The 20,988-nt window shown below is 37.9% G+C and overlaps 1 protein-coding gene across 1 annotated transcript in view; it reads right to left on the reverse strand.

Annotated features, from left to right (window-relative positions):
• Positions 1-1,382, reverse strand: part of Hcrtr2 (hypocretin receptor 2) — a 96,128-nt gene extending 94,746 nt beyond the window's left edge. The window contains exon 1 of the mRNA XM_021172745.3: positions 1,128-1,382. Coding sequence (XP_021028404.1) covers positions 1,128-1,350 — 223 coding nt within the window. The 5' untranslated portion in view covers positions 1,351-1,382. The remainder of the gene's footprint in view (positions 1-1,127) is intronic.
• Positions 1,383-20,988: the final 19,606 nt, after the last annotated feature.

Raw genomic sequence — 20,988 nt, forward strand, 5'->3', positions numbered from 1 at the left:
CTGCCCTTCATTTCAGTTACAACCTTTGGTTTTTTTACTTCCCAGCTTCCCAGCCTCTTTCCTTTCACTCACCTCTCCGCCTTATTGGGAAGGAAGCACTGTCTCCAAGCTGCCTGCCTCCTCCTGTCATTTTCAACAGACTTCCTCCACACTGCCCTCTGCATTTGAAAAGCCTCCTGTTCTCCATTCATCAAGGTACATGCTCCTTCCATTCACAATTTAAGCCCTAGCTCTCTGGAGAAGCTCCGTGTCTTGAAAGCGATTCCCCATTCTGTCCTAATAAATCCATCACCACAGTCCCTATAGTTTCCTTACCCCTCACTTGGTCCCTCAGACATGGTGGTGGGGAGAATAGTAATGAGAGCGCAAGAGAACCTGTGTTCTCACAGACCAAGACAGATTCTGACATTAAGCTTAATCTTGTTGTAAGAAAACGAATCAGTTGGTACAAATATTTTTCTGAAACTGATAACAACCACTCGTGTAGGGGTATGCATTGGTTGAATGAATGAATGCATGCATGTATACATGAATGAATGCTTGAATGGATGGTGAGAGTGAGCTCCGGGGTACTTTTTAGGATGCTCCTCCTTCCTCCTGCGGCTCCAGGCACCGCTTCTGTTTAATTCTGCTTTTGCGATTGAGCGCGCTCCTCTGTCTGCCTTTGCCTCCACTCTGCCCCTTCTTTACCACTTCTTAACCCGAGCCTAAGCCTCCTTGCTAAAGGACGTGCCACCGAGCTCACGAAGGCCTTATGACTTCATCAGTTTCTGCGGGTGCAAGTCCTGCCCAGTAAACCCACCCAGCCTCCACAAAAGCATTACAGATTCCCCTACACTCAGCAAATCCACCTGGAGGTCCTTGTCCCTCTCCTTGCGCTTGTGTTCTTGGTTCTCAAACAGAAACAGTTTCCCTCTTTTCTCTGCAAACAAACAGAATAATCCTTCTAGAGATCCCTCCTAGTTTGTAAATTCAGAAAACTTAAAAAAAAAATTATTAGAAACCTCAGCCAAGAGCAGCGACCTCTTTGTTTGCACCCCAGGAGAAGGGAGGGGTCTCCCAGCCTTGCAGCCTGGGCTGAGGGGAGGTGACAACCCTTTTGGAAGGCTGCCCGAGTCCAGACTCACCCAGGACGTTCCCGATGAGAGCCACAACGAACACGATGATATACCCTGCGATCAGGACCCACTCATATTCTTTCGGGTGTAGGTATTCCCTCCACAGGTACCGCAGGAATTCCTCGTCGTCATAGTCCGTGGGGTTTAAAAACGGCTCTTGAGTTTCATTCAGCTCTGAAGCAGATGACCAGTTGCGACGAGAGAGGGAATCCTCCAGTTTGGTGCTGGACATCACGGACTGGTCCGGTTCGGCTCAGTGCTGCAAGCTTGTCTCCGCCTGCCCCATGAGCACTGAGGATCCGCGGTGGGAAAGGCTGCGCCGCCGCGACTAGGGGCTCTGGAGCCGGGAATGACGTGAAAAGTTCCTGAGCCAATGCCTCCAGAGCCTTGCGCCCGGCAACTTCGGGCTGCTGCTTCAGTGTCTTTGCAGGGGATTTGCACCAGGAGAAGCTGCCTAAGAGCCAGGGAAATGGCAGGGGAGGTTGCAGCAATGATTCTGGAGCAGAGATCCTCCTTGACCTCAGCTCCAGCTCAATCACTCTTCATTCCAGCACTTAGCTTGCAACCCACAGCTGTACCCAGGGTTGAGGGACAGAGAGATGAAGCTGGAAAATAAAAGTGGGGCGGGAAAGGGTGAGGGGAGTAAAGACAATTACCTTAACCTGTTTCTTTGTGGATTACATGTCCCTTTTCCATCACTTGCCTTCTATTTTACGTGCAATTTCTATACTATACTGGTATGCATAAGCCTGTGGATGTGGCTGGAAGGTCAACGCATGGTTAACGGAAGATCCATTTCTTCGCTTGTCTTAGTGATGCAAACGTAAAAGTAATCATAACCCACTCTAGCCTGGGACAGGCCTACGCAAAAGTCATTCCATCCAACTATTTTAATATTTAATATAGCCTCGCAGTATTTATCATGTGCCAAGTTGGCAATGGCTGAATTGTTAAGGCATTGCCTGCCACTCCTTATCACGAATGAGGAGAGGATCGTTTTTAATTGAAGGCTGTATGTAATCGGGATTTGCACTTTCAAGGGCAAATGTAACAAATCTCAGCAGAACCTACTATTCTGCTAAGTGGACATAGTATTAAACTGACTCCTAATGACTTATTACAGTAATAGATTAATTAATGCATCTCTTAACCCGCACCAGAGGAGATTTCTGTTTGCATTAGATGCTGGTTAATGTGGAGACGCAGAACGGGCCAAGATGCAGAGATTAAGACACTGCATGATGTTTGGCCCTAAAAAGAATACATTATACCATAAGCCCCCCTCCCACAGCTCAGGGATCATTTTGGGAAGAGAAGCCTGGAAGAGCCTAAGAGTCTGAGGCAATCGATGACGGGAAGGAATCAGTGACACTCAGTGTCGTCTGGATACAGTAGAAAAGCTGCACATAGGAACTCACAGTGGTTGTGACAGCATGTTCAGGACCTGTGCAGGTCTAAGCCTGAACAAGCCCCAGCATGGGGAGGGGAGCTGGATACAAAGTACCCATCCCTGTTGATGGTCTACTGACAATTGTTAACTCCTGGGAGAGTCCAGTTTTTTCCCCCCTAAGGGTATATCCTCTGGTTATCTACCACCCTCCAGTGAAGGTCCCTGCATCCAAGAATATCTGAGTTCAAATTAGCCTTGAGGGAATAAAAAAAGTAACAGGAACACGAAGCTGAGTATGCAGGAAAGGCAAGATTGATCTTAGAAAAGTTGGGAGAGGGAGTGGATGGCTCAGAAGAAGTACAAAATTCTCAAAGAACTAACCAAACGATGACATGTCCATGCATACATTTAATTTTACTGGAGTCTTAAGATCATTTATATGCTAACATTATCATTCAAAAAATCATCCATTCTTCCAGAACTGTTGCCTCCTGTGAAATTGGGGACAGGCCTACTATGGACTTAATTCAAATCCACTGATACAAATGTGGTACCTGTTGAGAACTGGTGTCATTCTGTGATATAAATATTTGGTCTTCTTTTCCCTACACTATTCATTTCAACTGTGAAGGCTTGTTGCACCTTTGATTAGATTTATACTTGTTAGTGCCTGGAGATTCCTTGCTATTGGTGATCTATAAACATGGGCTCCATCTGCTATTTCTGAGTCACTGTCATTAGCTGTCATTTTACAGCATTTAACCTGTCTATACTTTATCTTCCTTTTCCAAGTCTTCTACTATGATTAATCATGCCTGTGTGTTACAGTTGTTAGTGGGGAGAAATGAGAATATCTTTACGACACTATTCCAATGTCTGCCTTTGGTTGTAGCAAGTGTAGATTTATCTATGGCCTACGAATGTTCCATTTCCTCTTCTCTCTGCTTTATCAGATACTTTCCTTAAAGTCTGTGTTACTCTAATGCTGTAAAAAATTCCACTGAAACATCCCACTTAAAATATGCTTTCCATTTCTGTAAGCACAGGAGAGATGATGAATATATCAGTCTTTCTTACTGACTGCCCCCCCCCACCTTTTTTTATACCTGCTAACATTCACTTTGAAATCTTTCTGCTGTATATAAGGAAATGTGTCAACACAGTATCAGGAGACAATATTATTTCTGATCTTAAAGTTGCCACATTAAATCCGCTAAATTAGTTAGTATATTTAAAATAATGTTTTATCTTTAAAAACGTGTGGGGGACTTTTGGGATAGCATTGGAAATGTAAATGAAATAAATACCTAATTAAAAAAAGTAATCCAAATCTATTTGTTAAATACAATTTTAAAATGTATTATTGTATTGCTTTTGGTCTAAAACCATGTAAATTATGTGATTTCCCAGCACAAGTATTATTGGCTATATATATATAAATTTTTACATTAATACTTTTCACAAAAGGAAAATAAATCTTTTAATATTCTGGATAGTTTTTATTAGACAGCCTTGACCCTTCTAGTAAATTGAATATATCAAAAATTAGTGACAGTGAGTAAAGTAAGTCACAGAACCAGCTTTTTTTTTATTTCCTTGTGGTTTTATGTAGTTTTCTTAATGACATCAGAAAATGTTTCCTGTGTCACTTGTTATTTTCTTATTTCCACTATGAAGTCATTTTATCATCCTTTTCTAGGTTTACCATAACTTTGTGGACCCATTTCAGTAAATTATTCTGAGTATTTACCCAATTTCCAGTAGTTTATCTAGAAATTAAGGCCATCAGTAGAAGTAAGATCACCCTCAATAATCAGTCTATCCTCTGGTGGATGAACACTGTTTAGGTTTTCAAATCCCTGCATTATTGGGGTAGGGAAGAGGCACACAATACCATGGGGTCATGAAGGGATACATTTGTCTCAAGCAGAAACCCAGGGTGGATTGCTTTGTTACTGGAACATCCCTCCAGCTGACTCCTTAAAGACAAAGAGGAGGTCACTCAATCGCAAATGGGGGAGGCTTTTAAGCAGAGGAAATTGGAAAACCAGAAGCGAAAAGGTCAAAGGAAGCAAGATGGATTTTGAAACCTTCACTGGAAAGTGTGTAGAGATTGCCTTGGGAAGACAGAAGGGAGGGGAGGGACCAGCGAAGTTCTGCTGAAGGAGAAGAGGTTGTGGCTGTGAGATCTGGCTAGAATTAGGCAATACTTGAAAGTATGAGTATGAATATAGAATTCTACTATGAGATAATAAGATGACTGAACATTAAGCCTGCTTTTAAGACACCTAGTGACTACATATTTATGCAGTATAGGATGGTAAATATAATGATCAAATCTGGATAATTAGTATATTCATCACCTAAAGCCTATCATTTCTTTGTGGTAAGTATACTTAAAACCATTTTTTTTTACTATGTCCATTCCAACTTTATTCACAATAGCCAGAAATTGGAAACAACCTAGATGTCTCTCAACTGAAGCATGGATACAGAAAATGTGGTATATCTATATAATAGAATAGTACTCAGACAACAAAAACAGAACATCTTGAGTTTCACAGTCAAATGAGTAGAACTAGAAAATATCCTGCATGAGAAAACTCAGACCCAAAAGGACTTGCATGGTATTTACTCTCTTATTGGTGGATATTAGCCATAAAGGACAGGATAACCATGTTACAATCAACAGAACCAAAGAAGCCAAATAACAAGGAGGGTGCAAGGGAGGATGTTTGAATCTGTCTCAAAAGGGGAAACAAAATAGATATTGGAGGTCGATGGAAGGAGGGAATTGTGGGAAGAGGGTATGGAGAAGGGAGCAGGGCATGGTGAGGAAAATCATATGTAGGGAGAGCAGAGGAGAAAGAAGGGAAATGGGCTGGTGAGGGCATCTCTAGGACGTGATAGAATGGGAAGAAGCCCCAGAGGGCCTAACAGGGTAACTCTAGCTGAGATTCCTAGCAGTTGCAGGATAGGGTTCCTGAAGTGGCCACTTTCTATAGCCAGGCAGGACTCACAGGAAGGATGTGGACAGCAACCCACTCAGAAAGCTTTTGACCCAAAATGTGTCCTGCCTACAAGATGTGCAGGGACAAAGATAGAGAAGAGACTGAGGGAATGGCCAACACCCCAAATGAATCCCTGACACTATTAAAGATACTCTGTTGTGTTTGCAGACAGAAACTTAACATATCTGTCCTCTGAGAGGTTCCTCCCAGAAGTCACTGGAAAGAGATGCAAGGCTCACACCTAAACATTAGATGGAGCTCAGGGAGTCTTATGGAAGAGTTGGCAGAAAGATTGAGGAACCCAAAAAGGACAGGGACTCTACAGGAAGACCAAAAGAGTCAACTAACCTGGACCCTTGGGGCTTCCAGGGACAGATTACAATCAGAGAGTGAACAGGGACAAAACCTAGGCCCTCTTCATATATGTAATAGATGAGTAGCTTGGCTTTCATGTGGGTCCTCCAAACAATTGTCCTGAGCCTGTTGCCTGCCTGCCTGCCTGCCTGCCTGCCTGTAGATCCTTTGCCCCTAAATGGACAGCCTTGTCTGGCCTTAATGGGAGAGGTTGTGCCTAGTTCTGCAGTAACTTAATGTTGGGGGAGAGCATGTTAGATGGGGTCTCCCATTCTCAAAAGAGAAGGGAAAGGAGGAATGGGGTTACTTTCCTGAGGGGGTACTAGGAGAAGAGAAAGGGCTGATATTGGGTTTTAAAGGGAATAAATAAATAGATTTAATTTAAAAAGTTCAAATCCTCTGATGGATGAATCATTGATGAAGAGTTTTCCTGATAATCATTATGTTTCAGACTGCTCTCATAGACACATATAAGTGTGTAAAACCAATTATTAAAGATACTGTGAAATAAACATAGCTGTGACTTGGTACATGCTAGCTGATCTCTTTCCTACCTCTACGTTTCCCAGTCTTTGGAGCCAGTGTTCTATTTTCTGTTTCTGTGAAATGAGATTTTTGAAGACAGGATTAGAGTGATAGCCTGTGTTTGTCTCCTTGCTGCTTGAAGTTGTTTGGCTCCCTTCTCTGTTGGAATGAGACTGACCACTCTCAGTAATGACATCACTGACAGGATGCTTGATGTCACTGAGAGCTTGTATACACTAACTCAGTGCTGATATCTCTAGATCTCAAGCACACATTTTCTTACAACACAACCAGGAGCTAAATCCTGCTGGAAAGTTCAGAGTTATTAGGCTCTAGAACTCTATGAGAGAGGAGATGGGTGCTCCTAATCAGCTGTTAGAGTGGGAGTCTACTGATAAAGAATAACTTCCCACAAGAGAAGACTCGGCCATAAATAATGAAGGCCACCTTACACAATTTACTGCAACAGGTGTCCTCTCTACCTCTATCTTTCTATTCTCTGCTATTGCCTTTTTAAAAACTTAAACTATTTTGGCTATTATAGAATCATTCATAAATATATATATATATATGCATAGACATATATATATGCAATATATATATATGTCTATTCAAATTCTTATACTTTTGAGTATTACCCAACTACAGTTAGTCTCCACAGCCACTGCCATAATCTCTTTTCCTGTAGCAGAACTTTAATATATACATTCATATCTTCACTAACTCTCTCTCTCTCTCTCTCTCTCCATCAAGCTCCTATCCAAGTTTCATGTCTTTCTGTTTTATTCTTATCTTTGCATTTTGGTTTAGCTATGGGTAAAATCATATAGCTATCCACTGAAGCATGAGCCATTCACCATATCAGAAAACAATGACTTATCTCCCAGCAGCCCTCAGTTCTCATTAGCTCCACTGGGTTGAGTGTGGTCCCATATGTTCCTCTCCTATCTTTGACTCATTTTTGACTGATTTATGATATCAACTTTGTGCAAATCCTATGCAGGCTGTTGTGAGTGGTAAGTGCCACGGCCATGTCGTGTTCGACAGACAGCATCTCATAGTTTTCCTCCCTATCTTTTGTATTTTTATCTTTTATCTTTTTTCCACCTCCTTCCACTATGTTCATTGAGTCTTGAAGTGGGTAATATAGGTGTCCCAAGTATGGCTGAACACATAACAGTTACATGTCCTCAGCATTTTGATTAGGGATTTCTACATTAATTGTAGATAACTGCGAATAGAAGCTTCTTTCGTTAAGGTTGAAGACTGCACCAGTCTATGGTTATTAATATAAATATTGTAGAGAGAGTTTGACAACAGTTAGAAAAACAAAAGTAGTGGATTTACTACTACTGTTTATGGTCTACCCAGCCATGGGTCTTTGACCAGGTCTACAGCATTAGGATTAGCTCACTCTTACAGAGTGGGTCTCTGAATAACAAGAAACCAGTTGGTTATCTCCTTGGCATTCTTGCCATTAATACATCAGTAAGCACATTTACATGACAAACTGCTACAAGTTGCAAGGTCCAAAACTGGAAAAGATGTCTGACTTCTTTTTCCACAGAAACTTGCATAGCAACGTTAAGCATAACAAAGATTACACATCTTGAAGAAAGCTTCCATTTCATTTCCAAGATGGTCTTTTTGAATTTTGCAACCAAGTTGTCACAACCCTTTTGATACTGTCTCATCTCTAAGGAGGTTCTACGTTCCTATTTGCCTCTTATTCTGCATTGTAGAATATTTTGACATAAAAATTTTACTATATCTCTAACCTGCGTTGAGCTTATGTGGACATTTTATCTGTTTTATCAAGCTTTGTTGAAAAATAAAAGCATAGAGGGGCACATGAGAAATTTGATTCTGTAGAAAAAAGATATTTAGGTATGGATATACCTAAGAAGGTTTGAATTCATAAGTAGAAGAGACATATAGTCCTTCAAAATGATGCCAAGAAGGCCATCTGGAGGTGGTATGTGTGCCATATTCTGCTTCTGAATATGTGTGAGGCAGCTGGTACCAGATGGAGATCCATGATTGCATAGGCCAAAGCTTTGCCAACAACTTTATGTATATCCACAAAATTGACCTTCATGACTCAAATTAAGAGGTGTGAGGTGTTATCTACATAGTATATTTTGATACACAGTTTGTAGTACTGAGTTGGTGGGATTGGGAAGAATTAGGAGATATAGACTTTTTGGAGAAGGTGTATCACTGGGATGGTTTCAAGGTTTCAAAAGCCCACGCCATTCAGGGTAGCTTTCTCTACCTCATGCTTGTGGATCAAGATATAAACTCTCAGCTACCACTCCAGTACCATGCCTGCCTGCCTGAAATGATGGTCATAGACTCCCCCAATAAACTCTTCTGTAACTTTCCTGGTCATGATGTCTTATTACACTAATATAAAAGTAACTAATAAAGAAAAGTTTATGAATTATTCAAACTGACGCAGAAACTGAGATATAGACAGTCTGAGTAATTTGCTTAAGGCTAGGACGCAAGAAAGTTTTAGAGTCCTTCACCAGATATGTAAGGACTAACTCCACTCTACATTCCATCATTACAAGTTCTTTTTTTTTTTTTTTTTTGGTTTTTCGAGACAGGGTTTCTCTGTATAGCCCTGGCTGTCCTGGAACTCACTTTGTAGACCAGACTGGCCTCTGGAACTCACTTTGTAGATCAGACTGGCCTCGAACTCAGAAATCTGCCTGCCTCTGCCTCCCAAGTGTTGGGATTAAAGGCATGTGCCACCACACCCAGCACAAGTTCTTATTTCATAACATAGAAACAAAAACATATCTGTACAATTACTTATTCTTATAGTAAAAATCATAAATTCTTATTCTTACCAAATACAATTATAGAATCACATGATTTTGTATGTTTCAATAAGCCTTAATTTTTATATTATTTTTAAATATTAATTTATTTCATTTATGTGCATGGGTGTTTTGCCTGCAAGTAGGTCTGTGTACCAAATGTATGAAATACCGTTGGTCCCTTGGGACTGGAGTTGCAGGCAGTTATGAGTTTCCATATGGTTGCTGGGAACCAAACCCAGGTCCTCTCCAAGAGCAGCAAGCACTCTTAACCCTGTGCCATTTTTCTAGCCTGTTTTTATATTTTAATGAAACTTAAACTGTAAAAATTCAGGGAAATTGTTTCATTCTGAAAGATATTTCCCCTAAGTAAAGTTAGTCTACCCTGGATTCTCTGGGACACTTTTCATAACACTGTGCTTATAATCAATGATGTTGTCTAATTCATATTTCTTGCTTACCAGGCAGCCTTTGCCCACTGTTATTTGTTGATCAGGTGTTAGTTTTAATGCAGATAGAAATTTATTTTTCAAAATGTGAATATTTTATCAAAATTATATAAATATCACATTGGTTCATGTGAGCATTATAGAAATTCCTCTATGTACAACTGATAATGTCTATTTCTGGAAGTAGAGTTGGGAATCTTTCTGTTTGATTTGCCTGTCTATGATTTCACTTCCTCTTTGCAGAGCCACTTCTTCTCCTGTCCTTTTCACTGCACATGGAACTGTCATTTTGACTGCCCTGGCTTTCCAGGAAGTCCACAAGATCACCGATCTCAGTTCCAGAGTACTAGAATTAAAGGCGTGTGTCACTACCTGGATGTTTTAGTTGGAGCTGGGGATCCAAACTCACGTTGCTAGGCTTCCATAGCAAGCACTTATCCCATGGTATTGTCTCCCCAGCCTGATAATAATACAATTCCTATTTTATGTAGAAATTCCAAGTGTCTGAAGAGGTGGCTCATCTGTCAAGATCACTGGCTGCTCTTCCAGGGGACCTGATTTTGATTCCTAGGATCTACACCTGTGGCTCATAAGCATTTGAAGCTCCAATTTCAGGGGATCAGATGTGGACTCCATGGGCATGCAGACAAGACACTCATGAATTAATTACTCTTCTTATCCAAATATACACTCTTCAAATATTTCCCACTGTATAGTCATCCAACTGAACTCTTTATACTGTCACTCGATATACAATTGATTCACTTTTTAAAAGGTTTATTTGCTTTTTGTCTCATAATTTTAGACATCGTTGCCTACTATCTGGTTATAAATAATTACAGACCTTTCCTTCCAAAAGTTTTATCGATTTAGCTCTTAGGATATTGGATCTATTCTGGATCCATTTTTGTATATGGTGTGGGGATGGATCAAAACTCACTTGTTTAGATATCAAGTTATTCCAATACCATTTTACCAAAAAGACTTTGCATCTCTCACTGAAGGATGTGGATAACCCTGCTAAAAATCAATTAACCATAGACATGTGGGTTAATCTGTCGTCTGCATGCTAGTCCATGCCCACCCTTATGTCAGTTGTTGGAACCTTTGAAGTATTGTATCTTTGTAATATATTTTTACAATTAGTTAAGTGTGAGTCTGCCAGTTCTTATTTCTTTCTAACGTTGTTTTGTCTACTAATGAGTCTTTAAAATTTCATACCGCATCCAGGTTCTACTAGTTCATGTCTAAACAACAGAAAAAGTATTTGGAGCTTTGGTAGGACCTTTATAGATTATTTTATAGCATATGGATATTTTAAGTCTTCTTCTCTATGCACATGGGATTTCTTTCAATTTACTTAGGATTTTAAAAATTAACTTCTATAATATTTTATATCGTTTACATTGAAATACATTTTAATCCAAATTTAGTTCCATAATTCTTATTTTTTCAGATGCTATTGTAATTTTCTTATTTTTATTTTCCTATTTTTCATTTCTAATGTATAGAAATGTAAATGTGTTCTTATATTGCTCTTATGTCCTACATTGTTAAGTGACTCATTATCTGTATGTGTGACTGTTTGTGTGTGTGTGTGTGAAAGAGAGAGAGAGAGAGAGACAGAGAGAGAGAGAGAGAGAGAGAGAGAGATTAGCGCATCTCCCAGAGATAATTTTACTTCTTCCTTTCTAAAACTTAACAGTTAGAACTCCCTGAGCAATGTTACTAATTCCTTGTGAACCTCCCTTTCTGGTCCTGACTTTCCCGGGGGCTGTTTTCCATCTTTCACAGCACAATATGCTATTGCTGACATGGTTTTGTCTCTGTCCATGGTTTTGTCTCTATAATGTGGTTTCCTCCTATGATGTTTTGCTAAATTGTTTTTTGCTGTTACTGTTGCTAAATCATGAAAGCATATTGGGTTTTGTCAGCCTGTTTTATGTCTATTGAGAAGATCATGTATTCTTTACTTTTATTTTTAACTAAGTCATGTCACTTGGATTCACTTTATGTGTTTGAGCAATTTTGCCTGCCTTGGATGAATCCCAGTGCTTTATGGCATAGACCCCCTTCTAATATCCTGCTGTATTCAAATTGGTTTTGTATATGCATTCCTAAGAGATTTTACTCAGCTACTTTCTTCTCATATGTTCGACTGGCTTTGATATCAACAGAGCACTGGTCTTATAGAGTGGTTCTGTGATTTTTATTTCAATTTTACAGAGTGTTTGAATTCCTGAGTATTTAAATTCTTGAGATAAACAAATGGTCAATTGTTTAAAATTGGGAGTTGAAATTTCACTGGGTGTTTCGGTGTTTGAATATAAAACTATCGATTGACAAATTAAAAATGTTGATTGTTCATTTCTGGGTTAACACTCCATATTTTGAATCACAGTAATTATGTAATATTGTGAAGAGTATTAGCATAAGAAGAATAACAAACAGCAGTGTGGGAAAGAGCTGTACATTAACTAGGGTTATTATAATTAATTGGTTTTATTCATCATCAGAGCATCTTTGAAATCAGTCACAACATTCCCAGTTATAAGAATCTATTTCCAGTAATAATGAATATGACAAAAACTTATATTTCAAGAATATATATGTATACACAAAAGGGGGGTCACAAAATAAGGCTGAAGCTCTTGGTATGTATTAGCTCATTTTATCTTTACAATACTGTAATCAAAGCAGTTGATATTGATAGTTTTTATGACAATAAAGTGGCTGAAATGTGAATGAGTGATGGGAGGCTAAAAGGTTACAAGTAACAGTTACCTTTCTGACATAGGAGTAAATAACAGAAATTGTTTTTAACTAATATCATATGTTCACAAACTATTCAAAAATGATAAGCATTTCCCAAACACCCACTTGGTTAAGGTAAAATGAGAATAGTAATAAATACATCTATATTCTTCTAATATCATAAAATTAACATTTCTGTTGTTTAAAAAATTAACTTTCTTAAGAGGCTTTTATTTACTGCTTAAATGAATAGTCACTGGCATGGTGCTTGTTGAAAATACCTAAGCACCACCCACACACACCGCAGCAGTGAATAGCTCTTAGGCCTTGGCAAGTCAGACAAGTATTTTCTGAAATAAAACACCATTCACTTACACAAACATTTAACATTAATGGTGAATATTTTTCCTGAAAGACAAAACCAAACCCATTATCTGAAGTTTTACTCAATTAATAAGGATGTGATTTGGGATAAATTTAAACATCCTTGACTATTCTGTGCTAACTCAGAATACTATTTAAATATAGACTCAACTCTTATAAACACCCAAAATATATTTATTTGGAACTGAATGCAAAAAACAAAGAATATTTCTTTAAATATGTCAATGAACACAACTTCAGAAAAAATAAAATGAAAAGAAACTCATTTTTATTGGCAAATAAGCCATGGATTCAATATTATTGGCTTAAACATATTGTGATGATTATGATTTCCATTTCTGTTTAAAAATATTAGTATTTTGATAGGAAATACCTATATGTAAATCCTATCAGGTTCTGTAGCTACATGAAGTACTATGAGCATGCTAAAAGTATTAATTTCTTCACTTGTACCTTTCATTACATCATTGGTATTTGACAGTTTTCACTGTATAACTTTTTAATTTTTCTGAAGTAATATGTTTATTTTATGTCATTAAAAATGGAATTTTCCTAATTTCAATCTCTAATAGTTTTTTAATTATCACACAGAGATGCAACTGATTCCTGTACATTGACTTTAGTATGCTGCAACTTTACTGAATGTACAACTTGATTCAAATTATTTTTTATTTTGCTTAATCATGGATAGGTATTGGGATTTGTCTCTGCATTATTCATTACACACTTCAAAGCAAAGCTTCTCTGACAAGAGCCAAGAGGAATACTGGTTTATAGCTATAATCATAAACAATTAGAAGGCAGATTGATATCATGTTGACTTAGCAAAAGAAAGTTCCCCTCTTAGGGCCTATAACCTCCATAGCTATGAGCATTTATTCAAGTGTTCATGCTAGATGCTCCATCTCCTCCTGTGATATAGATTCCAATCCCACCAGAAAACACTTGATTTCCCCCTTTCCTTCTTTGATAAAATGTTGATAACTTCAATCTTTGATAAAAGGTTCCCAAATTAATGATTCTAAATGTTAGTGAAGAACAGGGAAGTAATGCAAACTTACCAAATCATCTCAACAATTTTCAACCAGAAGTCCTGAAAGCCAGATTCATTTATTAAGGTGGTATACAACATTTTTTGAAACTAGTACTCTAAATTTGACAAAGATATCACTAGATATAAATAAAGAACAAGGATTTGCACAATCTCTTAAAGAGGATATTTAAATTTATTTTTAAACGACTAATATAATTGATGCTGTATTAGAATATCCATAAATAATTTAGATATTGCTTGACATACTTAATTCCAAATACCTACACTGAAAGTTTCACATTTAAAATTTAACCTTATTGGTCATCTTCAGAGCATCTTTTTGGCTTTGTTGAGATATTGTGTCTTATCTTCAGTTGTTTTGTTTTTTTTCTTGGTTATTCAAAAGAAGAGAACAGAAAGTACAGCTGTTATTAATTGAAATGGCAATTTGTCTATCTCCCTCGCTACCCATAGTTCTGAGCAACTGCAATTGTTAGTAAGATGTTGAAATTACATTGCCACAGCTAAACGATGTCAGAGCAAATTCCTGCTGTGCATTATTAAAGTCTATTGAGTGTCCATACTGGTCCAAACACTCAGTGCACTGAAGAGGCCTTTTTGGCTCAAGGATGATTATGAGCACACCTTCAATTGTCATGTCCCCCCCCCCCACGAATAAAAATGTTGAGGTAGAACAGAAATGAATTTAAAGAAATGGCAGACATAAGAAATTATGGGGAATAATCAATTAAATCAATTGAACTGGCCCCTGTGATATGGGGATTTCCCTCTTTGAGGTTCTCTGGCTATAATTACACCAGAATAATCAACCAAGTAATAATAAACTTGCTCTAAGGTTGTTAGTATAATTGTCAATGCTTTGAACCAAAGATGTTAACTTTCTTGACTTCATGATAAGATTTAGATTAATACCATAAAAAATGAGAGAAAAAAAGAATATATCTATACATATCTACCAGAAATAGCCATTTTGCTTTCTTATCATTTAATTTTTCTTTAAAATTGCACAGAAATGAACTTAGCTTTTCACAGCTATGATTCTTAAAGTCTGGTAGTTCTCACAGGTGTGTGATCATTTAATAGCATGCAATGGATTCTATCCCCCATTCAAATCTTCATATAAATACATGCCATATTGTATGCTACTTATCCATACACTTTCAAGTTCATAATCTCAACCTAGTCAGATACAGGGTTTGAAGTGTCTCAGAAAGATAGAACTTTCCTGTAAAAAAAAAACCTCAGAAAGTAAAGGAAGAAAAAAATCACTGCTAATTTCAATAGAGCAGGAGATTGGTTCTTCATTCTTTCCCAGAGGTAGGCTTTCCTATCATCCATCACAATGGCTATCCTAGTCATTATGATCTACACAATATTATTATAAGCAAGGTTGTAGTAAGTACCTGGGGACAATAGGAGAAAAGAGATTTGTAGCTGACAGCCAGTGGATTTAAAGAGTACCTATCCTGTGATTTCTAGTGAGCAATTGATATTCTGGAGTCCAAGTGAGTGCTTCTGAAGAGAGATGCTACAGAGATAACAGGTAAAATTATGCTCTTTATCATCTTCAGTGGCACCTTTTATTTCATGGTTTCAACACTGAGCAACCTTCTCGTTCACCAGAATATATGGTCTATGTTTTTTGCTGTCAGTATTTACTTTAAGAAAATTTTCATATTCCACCACCCACATATACACTCAAACGAATATGTACTCTTATTTAGATATATACATTCTTCTATATAAATATATATTTCTTTAAAAGTATGTGTGTATATACATATGTGTACAATACACTTACACACACGTAATACAATATACATATATATGCACATGTACACATATATAGTGATAGAGCAGAAAACTGAATAAGCAGAATACTTTCTGAATATTTTATACTTTATATTAATTTTGTCTTAGCTGTCACTGTGTTGCTGGAAATTGAAACCAGATGACTCTCAATCTAGGAAAGTACTTTACCACTGAGCTGCATACTCTGCCCAATTTTTAATAAATTTTTTTATTGTTTTAGCATTTATTTAAAAATATTTTAATAAATATTTTATCAATTATTTGAGAAGTTTATACAATATATTTTGATCATACTCACCCTAAATCCTCCCCTTAATTCTTCCAAGATCCATTCTCATCCCATTAACCTTGCCAATTTGCATCCTTTTTCTTTAATTTAATAACTCATCAATTCCAATTTGTTCTGTCAATATATTCTTGGTGTAGAGTCATTCACTGGAGTGTGGTCTACTCACCTTTAGAGAAAAATTGACTCTGCCTTCACCAGAGTATGGACTACTCACAGCTCCTCAGTTGAGGTGCCCATGAGCCCCCTTCTCATTCCATGCTAGAATGGTGACTGCTTTAGTCTTATTCAGGGCATATATGGGTTACTGCAGGTGCTCTGAGTGCACGAGGGCAGAGGTGCTGCCATGTTCTGAAGTCACTGTTTGACTCTAGTCCTGTCCAATATCTGTTTTTTACAATCTTTATTCTTCTGCAGTGGTGCCTGAGCCCTGGGAAGAGGTGATATTAATGTCCCACCTGTGACTGAGATCTCCACGGTTACATAGTCTCTTTGTACTTTGACCAATTCAGAATTTCTGTGTTAACCACCATTGATTACATAGGGAAAGTTCCCTGATGAGGCCTGAGACCTGCACTAATCTACCACTGAAATCATTTCTGTAATGTTGGAGGATTTTGCTGTTTTAAATATAATGATTGCAAAGCTTGGTTTACCTTCACTGTTAAAAACAACAACAACAACAAAATTTTTGTTTGCATTATAAAAAGAATGATCTTCAAAAAATAATTCCACCAGTCCCACTCCTGCAGACTCCAATTATCCATTGAAGTTTCTATGATGATTTCAGTAAAACATCCTCTGCAGAGTTAGTCTACTTACTCCCAGAGCAGGTGCGAAGCAAATCTTTCCTTCCTGCATATAACTACTGCCTGTAACTGTGCATTGCTACCTTCAAGTGCTGAATTTGAAGTGATGTTCTCTCAAGAGGAGGTGGCACCAGAGTCATTGGACAGAGCATCGAAGTGAACCACTGTAAGAACATAACTGACTGATTCATTCCTACATTAGTCTTAGTGTGGCCTCTTGCTAGCAAATATACATTAGTTCAGAACAACAATACCTAGTTTATAAAGTTGATGTGAATTACATGTAAAGCACTTAAGATCATCTTGCCTATGATAAAAATGTCAGTTAGTAAATATATGTGTGTATGTGCATGTGTAAATTTATAATATTCTTTCTAAATACTGTTGATATAGAGTCCTACTGCACATTAGTTGAATAGGAGCAATGGTATGATACTGTTTATTTTAACCAAGTTGTATACCTTTTTTGGTCAAAAAACATAAATTAATTTATACCCCATTCTTTTACCAAAACATTAATATACAGATCAACTATAAATATGATAACATAATTACTTTATTCATACCCTTTAATCAAAATAACAAGGCAAGTATTTAACAATTTGCATGGGAAAAACTATGTAATCATTTTAAATATTCTCTAAATTATTGTTCCTCAAGTTTTCTATCCATCTGAAATATCTGGGCAATTTTTAAATCCCAAAGTGAAGAAAATCCCAACCCAATTAACTCTGAGAAAACACCAGTAGTTTATAAAGATCCCCTGGTTATCCAGAGCCCAGCAGAATATGAGCCTCTGCCTTAAACCCTCCTTATCTCATACGTGGTACACGACCCCAAAGCCTTGGAGCCACAGGGGAGCTTACTGGCAATGCAGAAAAATGAGCCACACTCTAGAGTAGCAAATCTCAGTCTACATTATCAGTGGGATCCCTGGGTAATTCGTACTCATGTCAAAGCTTGAATCACATTGTCTGACATCTGAAAGAGAAATAAAATCCCTAAGCAGAATAACATATAGAAACAAATTCTGGCAAAAATGTTGGCATCAAAAAATGGCTGCATCGCTATCTAAAGAAGAAACGAAAACCTTGGAATTTTTTCATCATCCTTTCTCTAAACTTAGATTCTGATTTTTTTTTATTCAAATACCAGTTATTTTGTCAGCAATGTTAATTGTCCAGTCCTCTTTTCAATAAAGTTTCTTCCATTTTCCCAAATCCGCTTAGCATTTTTGACCTTGAATTGCTAGGCTTTTTTTTTTAATAGATCCATGTTGTGCGAATTAGTGTCTGCAAACTGTTTTCTTTATAGCAGTATAAATTTTATTACAAGATGGCACTTATGCCATAAAATGAATAAATTATTTCTTTTATACTAATGCCAATGCACTGTTTTCAAGTTCTTTTGTATTTGAACAAAATATCATAGTTGAAATTGTTCTTTTTGGAGATAGATATTAAAATATAACACTGCCATGCCAATCTCATCACTGTTCTCTGCCTTTGAACAGTATTTAGTTCTATGCTATTTGTGAAATATCTATTATGCACCAAAATTTTTTGCCGATGTATTTACAAAGGCTCATTTCCAATGCCATGCATCACGCAAGGGAAACTTAAGTCAAAGACCCTTTGAGGAACCCATTGATAACGTTTTCCTAAATGATCAGGTCACCAGACTACTTTCTAAGTACCTATGTCTATATCCACAGATCTGTGATATTACCAACATCTGTTAGCACAGCTTCTTAGCACAGTAGGTGCTGGCTAATGCAGAGACATTGTACTGTTCAAGTGTTGAGAAAAAATGTGACAATGAGCTCAGCCATATTGGGATATCTGTGTAAACCTCCTCCAGCAGAACTTAGGGAACACTAGGAGGCTGGACTGGAAAAATATAAGAGACAGAAGATCAGGAGGAGCAGTGTGGAATGGCGTCCTCAGCATTGCATGGCTTTTACATATATGAACTATGCATGCATACACACAGTATCTGTGGTCTGCTATGTGAGACCTTCGCAAAGTAAGTTACAAATTCCAGAACGTAGCAGGAAGGAGCTCCCAAAGTCTCAGTCCTAGCAGAAGAGCTGTAAGCGATGAGGAAATCACGTTTCTTTCACAAAGTGGGCACTGATAGATCTCTATGTCACAGCAGATGATCCCATGATAATGTATATTAGGGAGGCACCAGCTGGATTCTGTGGGTAAAAACAAACAAACAAATAATTGAAAGGTGAAATTGAGTGGCTAGCAGATGTGATGGGTGTTTCTGGGGGGATGTGAAGGGCAAAAGGAGGAGTAAATATGATCAAATATATTGTATACATCTAGGAAATACTCAGATAAGAAAGATTCTGTGCTGGTAGAGAGATGCCACTATAAATGTATCTATTCTTAAAAAAAATAAACAATGCCAAACTAGCTTTCGAAAGTGATAGCTTCATGCCCAGAGAAATGATCAGAGTACCAACTAGGTGTTTATTGTGATAGTGGATATGTATGTGAGGTTTATGGGACAAGACCACCTGAGCTGCCCTGAAGTGAAAGAATGAAGCTATATGGAGGTATGGACTGCACAGCTCTCTCTGGAAGAAGGTGTGGCAGCTGCACCAAAGAGGAGTTTGGTTTTCATAGTATGGTTTAAGTTGGGTGGGAGAGTGGCATAGCACACTAAGGGGAAATGGAACTATTGCATAGAAACTTTAATAAACAGAAAAATTTTTGCCAGAGAACCATTGGTCACTAACATAATGAAATGCTTTTGGGGTTAAGATAACAGGGTGCAATGTTCTTGTGTAAGATTCCTGAGATGTTCAGAAAACGCAGGCTTCTTACCCACCAGGGATGGTTCCCTCTTGGCCAGAGACTTGGGCCAGTCTGACAATATAAATAAGAAGACATAAAGTGTATTAGCAATGTTATCAAGTCAGGTCTATCGGCTGAATGGTTTAAAGATGATAAAGCTTGGGAGAGACCAAATACATTCTGGAGACTTTTCTTTGGTGTGATATGATAAGGTATGAGGCTAAAATAAATCGGAAGTTATACTTCAGACAAGGAGAAAAATTTGATAAGATTAATTCTTTCATGTTTCCCTTATGGCCCAAGGAGACAGTGATACATACCAATCCAGAGCTCGTCTGGACAAAATGCTCAACATCACTGGTGTGCACAGATGCTGAGAGGCTCCTATCATTGGGAAATTGATGGAGAGTCATCCTGAGCCTAAAAACTTGTGAGCTATAAACATTTACAGAGCATGGGGGAGAAAATGAGTTTGCAAATGACATTGAGAAAGTGTTGCAGTAAAGGTGAGGCAGGGCGGGATTGAGTAGCATGTTTTGTAACAGTTTCCTAGGCCAGTACAACCTTCTTACACACAAGCTTTTTAAGACTTAGGGTATTAAAAGAAAGAAAGAAAGAAAGAAAGAAAGAAAGAAAGAAAGAAAGGAAGGAAGGAAGGAAGGAAGGAAGGAAGGAAGGAAGGAAGGAAGAAAGAAAGAAAGAAAGAAAGAAAGAAAGAAAGAAAGAAAGAAAGAAAGAAAGAAAGAAAGAAAGAAGATAAAACCAGGCTACTCTAAGGGGGGAAGCTATATAAGAAGACACGGGATGTTATAAGGGAGATAAAACAACAGGATGCTTTAAGAAGCAAATCATTTCTCCAGCAGCGGAAGCTCAGGGAATAAAGAATTCATTTCCTTCAGGAATTTCCTGAAACTGACCAGGTACGTTAGACTCCCCTCTTCCCAAGCTTATGTAAGTTGTAAGGACTGCTGAGCGACACTCTCAGACAAGCTAAATTTCCTAGAAGAAGCAGAGATGTCTGGAAGATGCTCAGAGCAAATGAGCTACCTGCCAAGGACACTATCTAACCCGTGCCATTGCCTGCAGGGTGCTCAGGGCCCTGCAGATTTCCAGCTTTCAAGAAATGTCACCTACACAGGCTTTGGTGATGATGACTTTGGATTATTTCTTGCTTCTGTCAAGTAACCCCTCACCTGCATTTCTGTAAATAACTCAAATCAAATACATTGGCTCACCAAGTTGGACTATGATGCTGTGCTTATTTTTCAGTCAACTTGACACAGCTAGTGTCTCCTGGGAAGAGGAAACTTCAGTTGGGAAAATGCCTCCATCAGATTGGACAATAGGCAAGTCTCATTTTATTGAGTAATGTTTAATGTGAGAGGACCCAGCTCACACTAAATGCTA

This window comes from Mus caroli, unplaced genomic scaffold, assembly GCF_978045245.1.
Source record: "Mus caroli unplaced genomic scaffold, Mus_caroli_1 scaffold_11, whole genome shotgun sequence".
Taxonomy (NCBI): domain Eukaryota; kingdom Metazoa; phylum Chordata; class Mammalia; order Rodentia; family Muridae; genus Mus; species Mus caroli.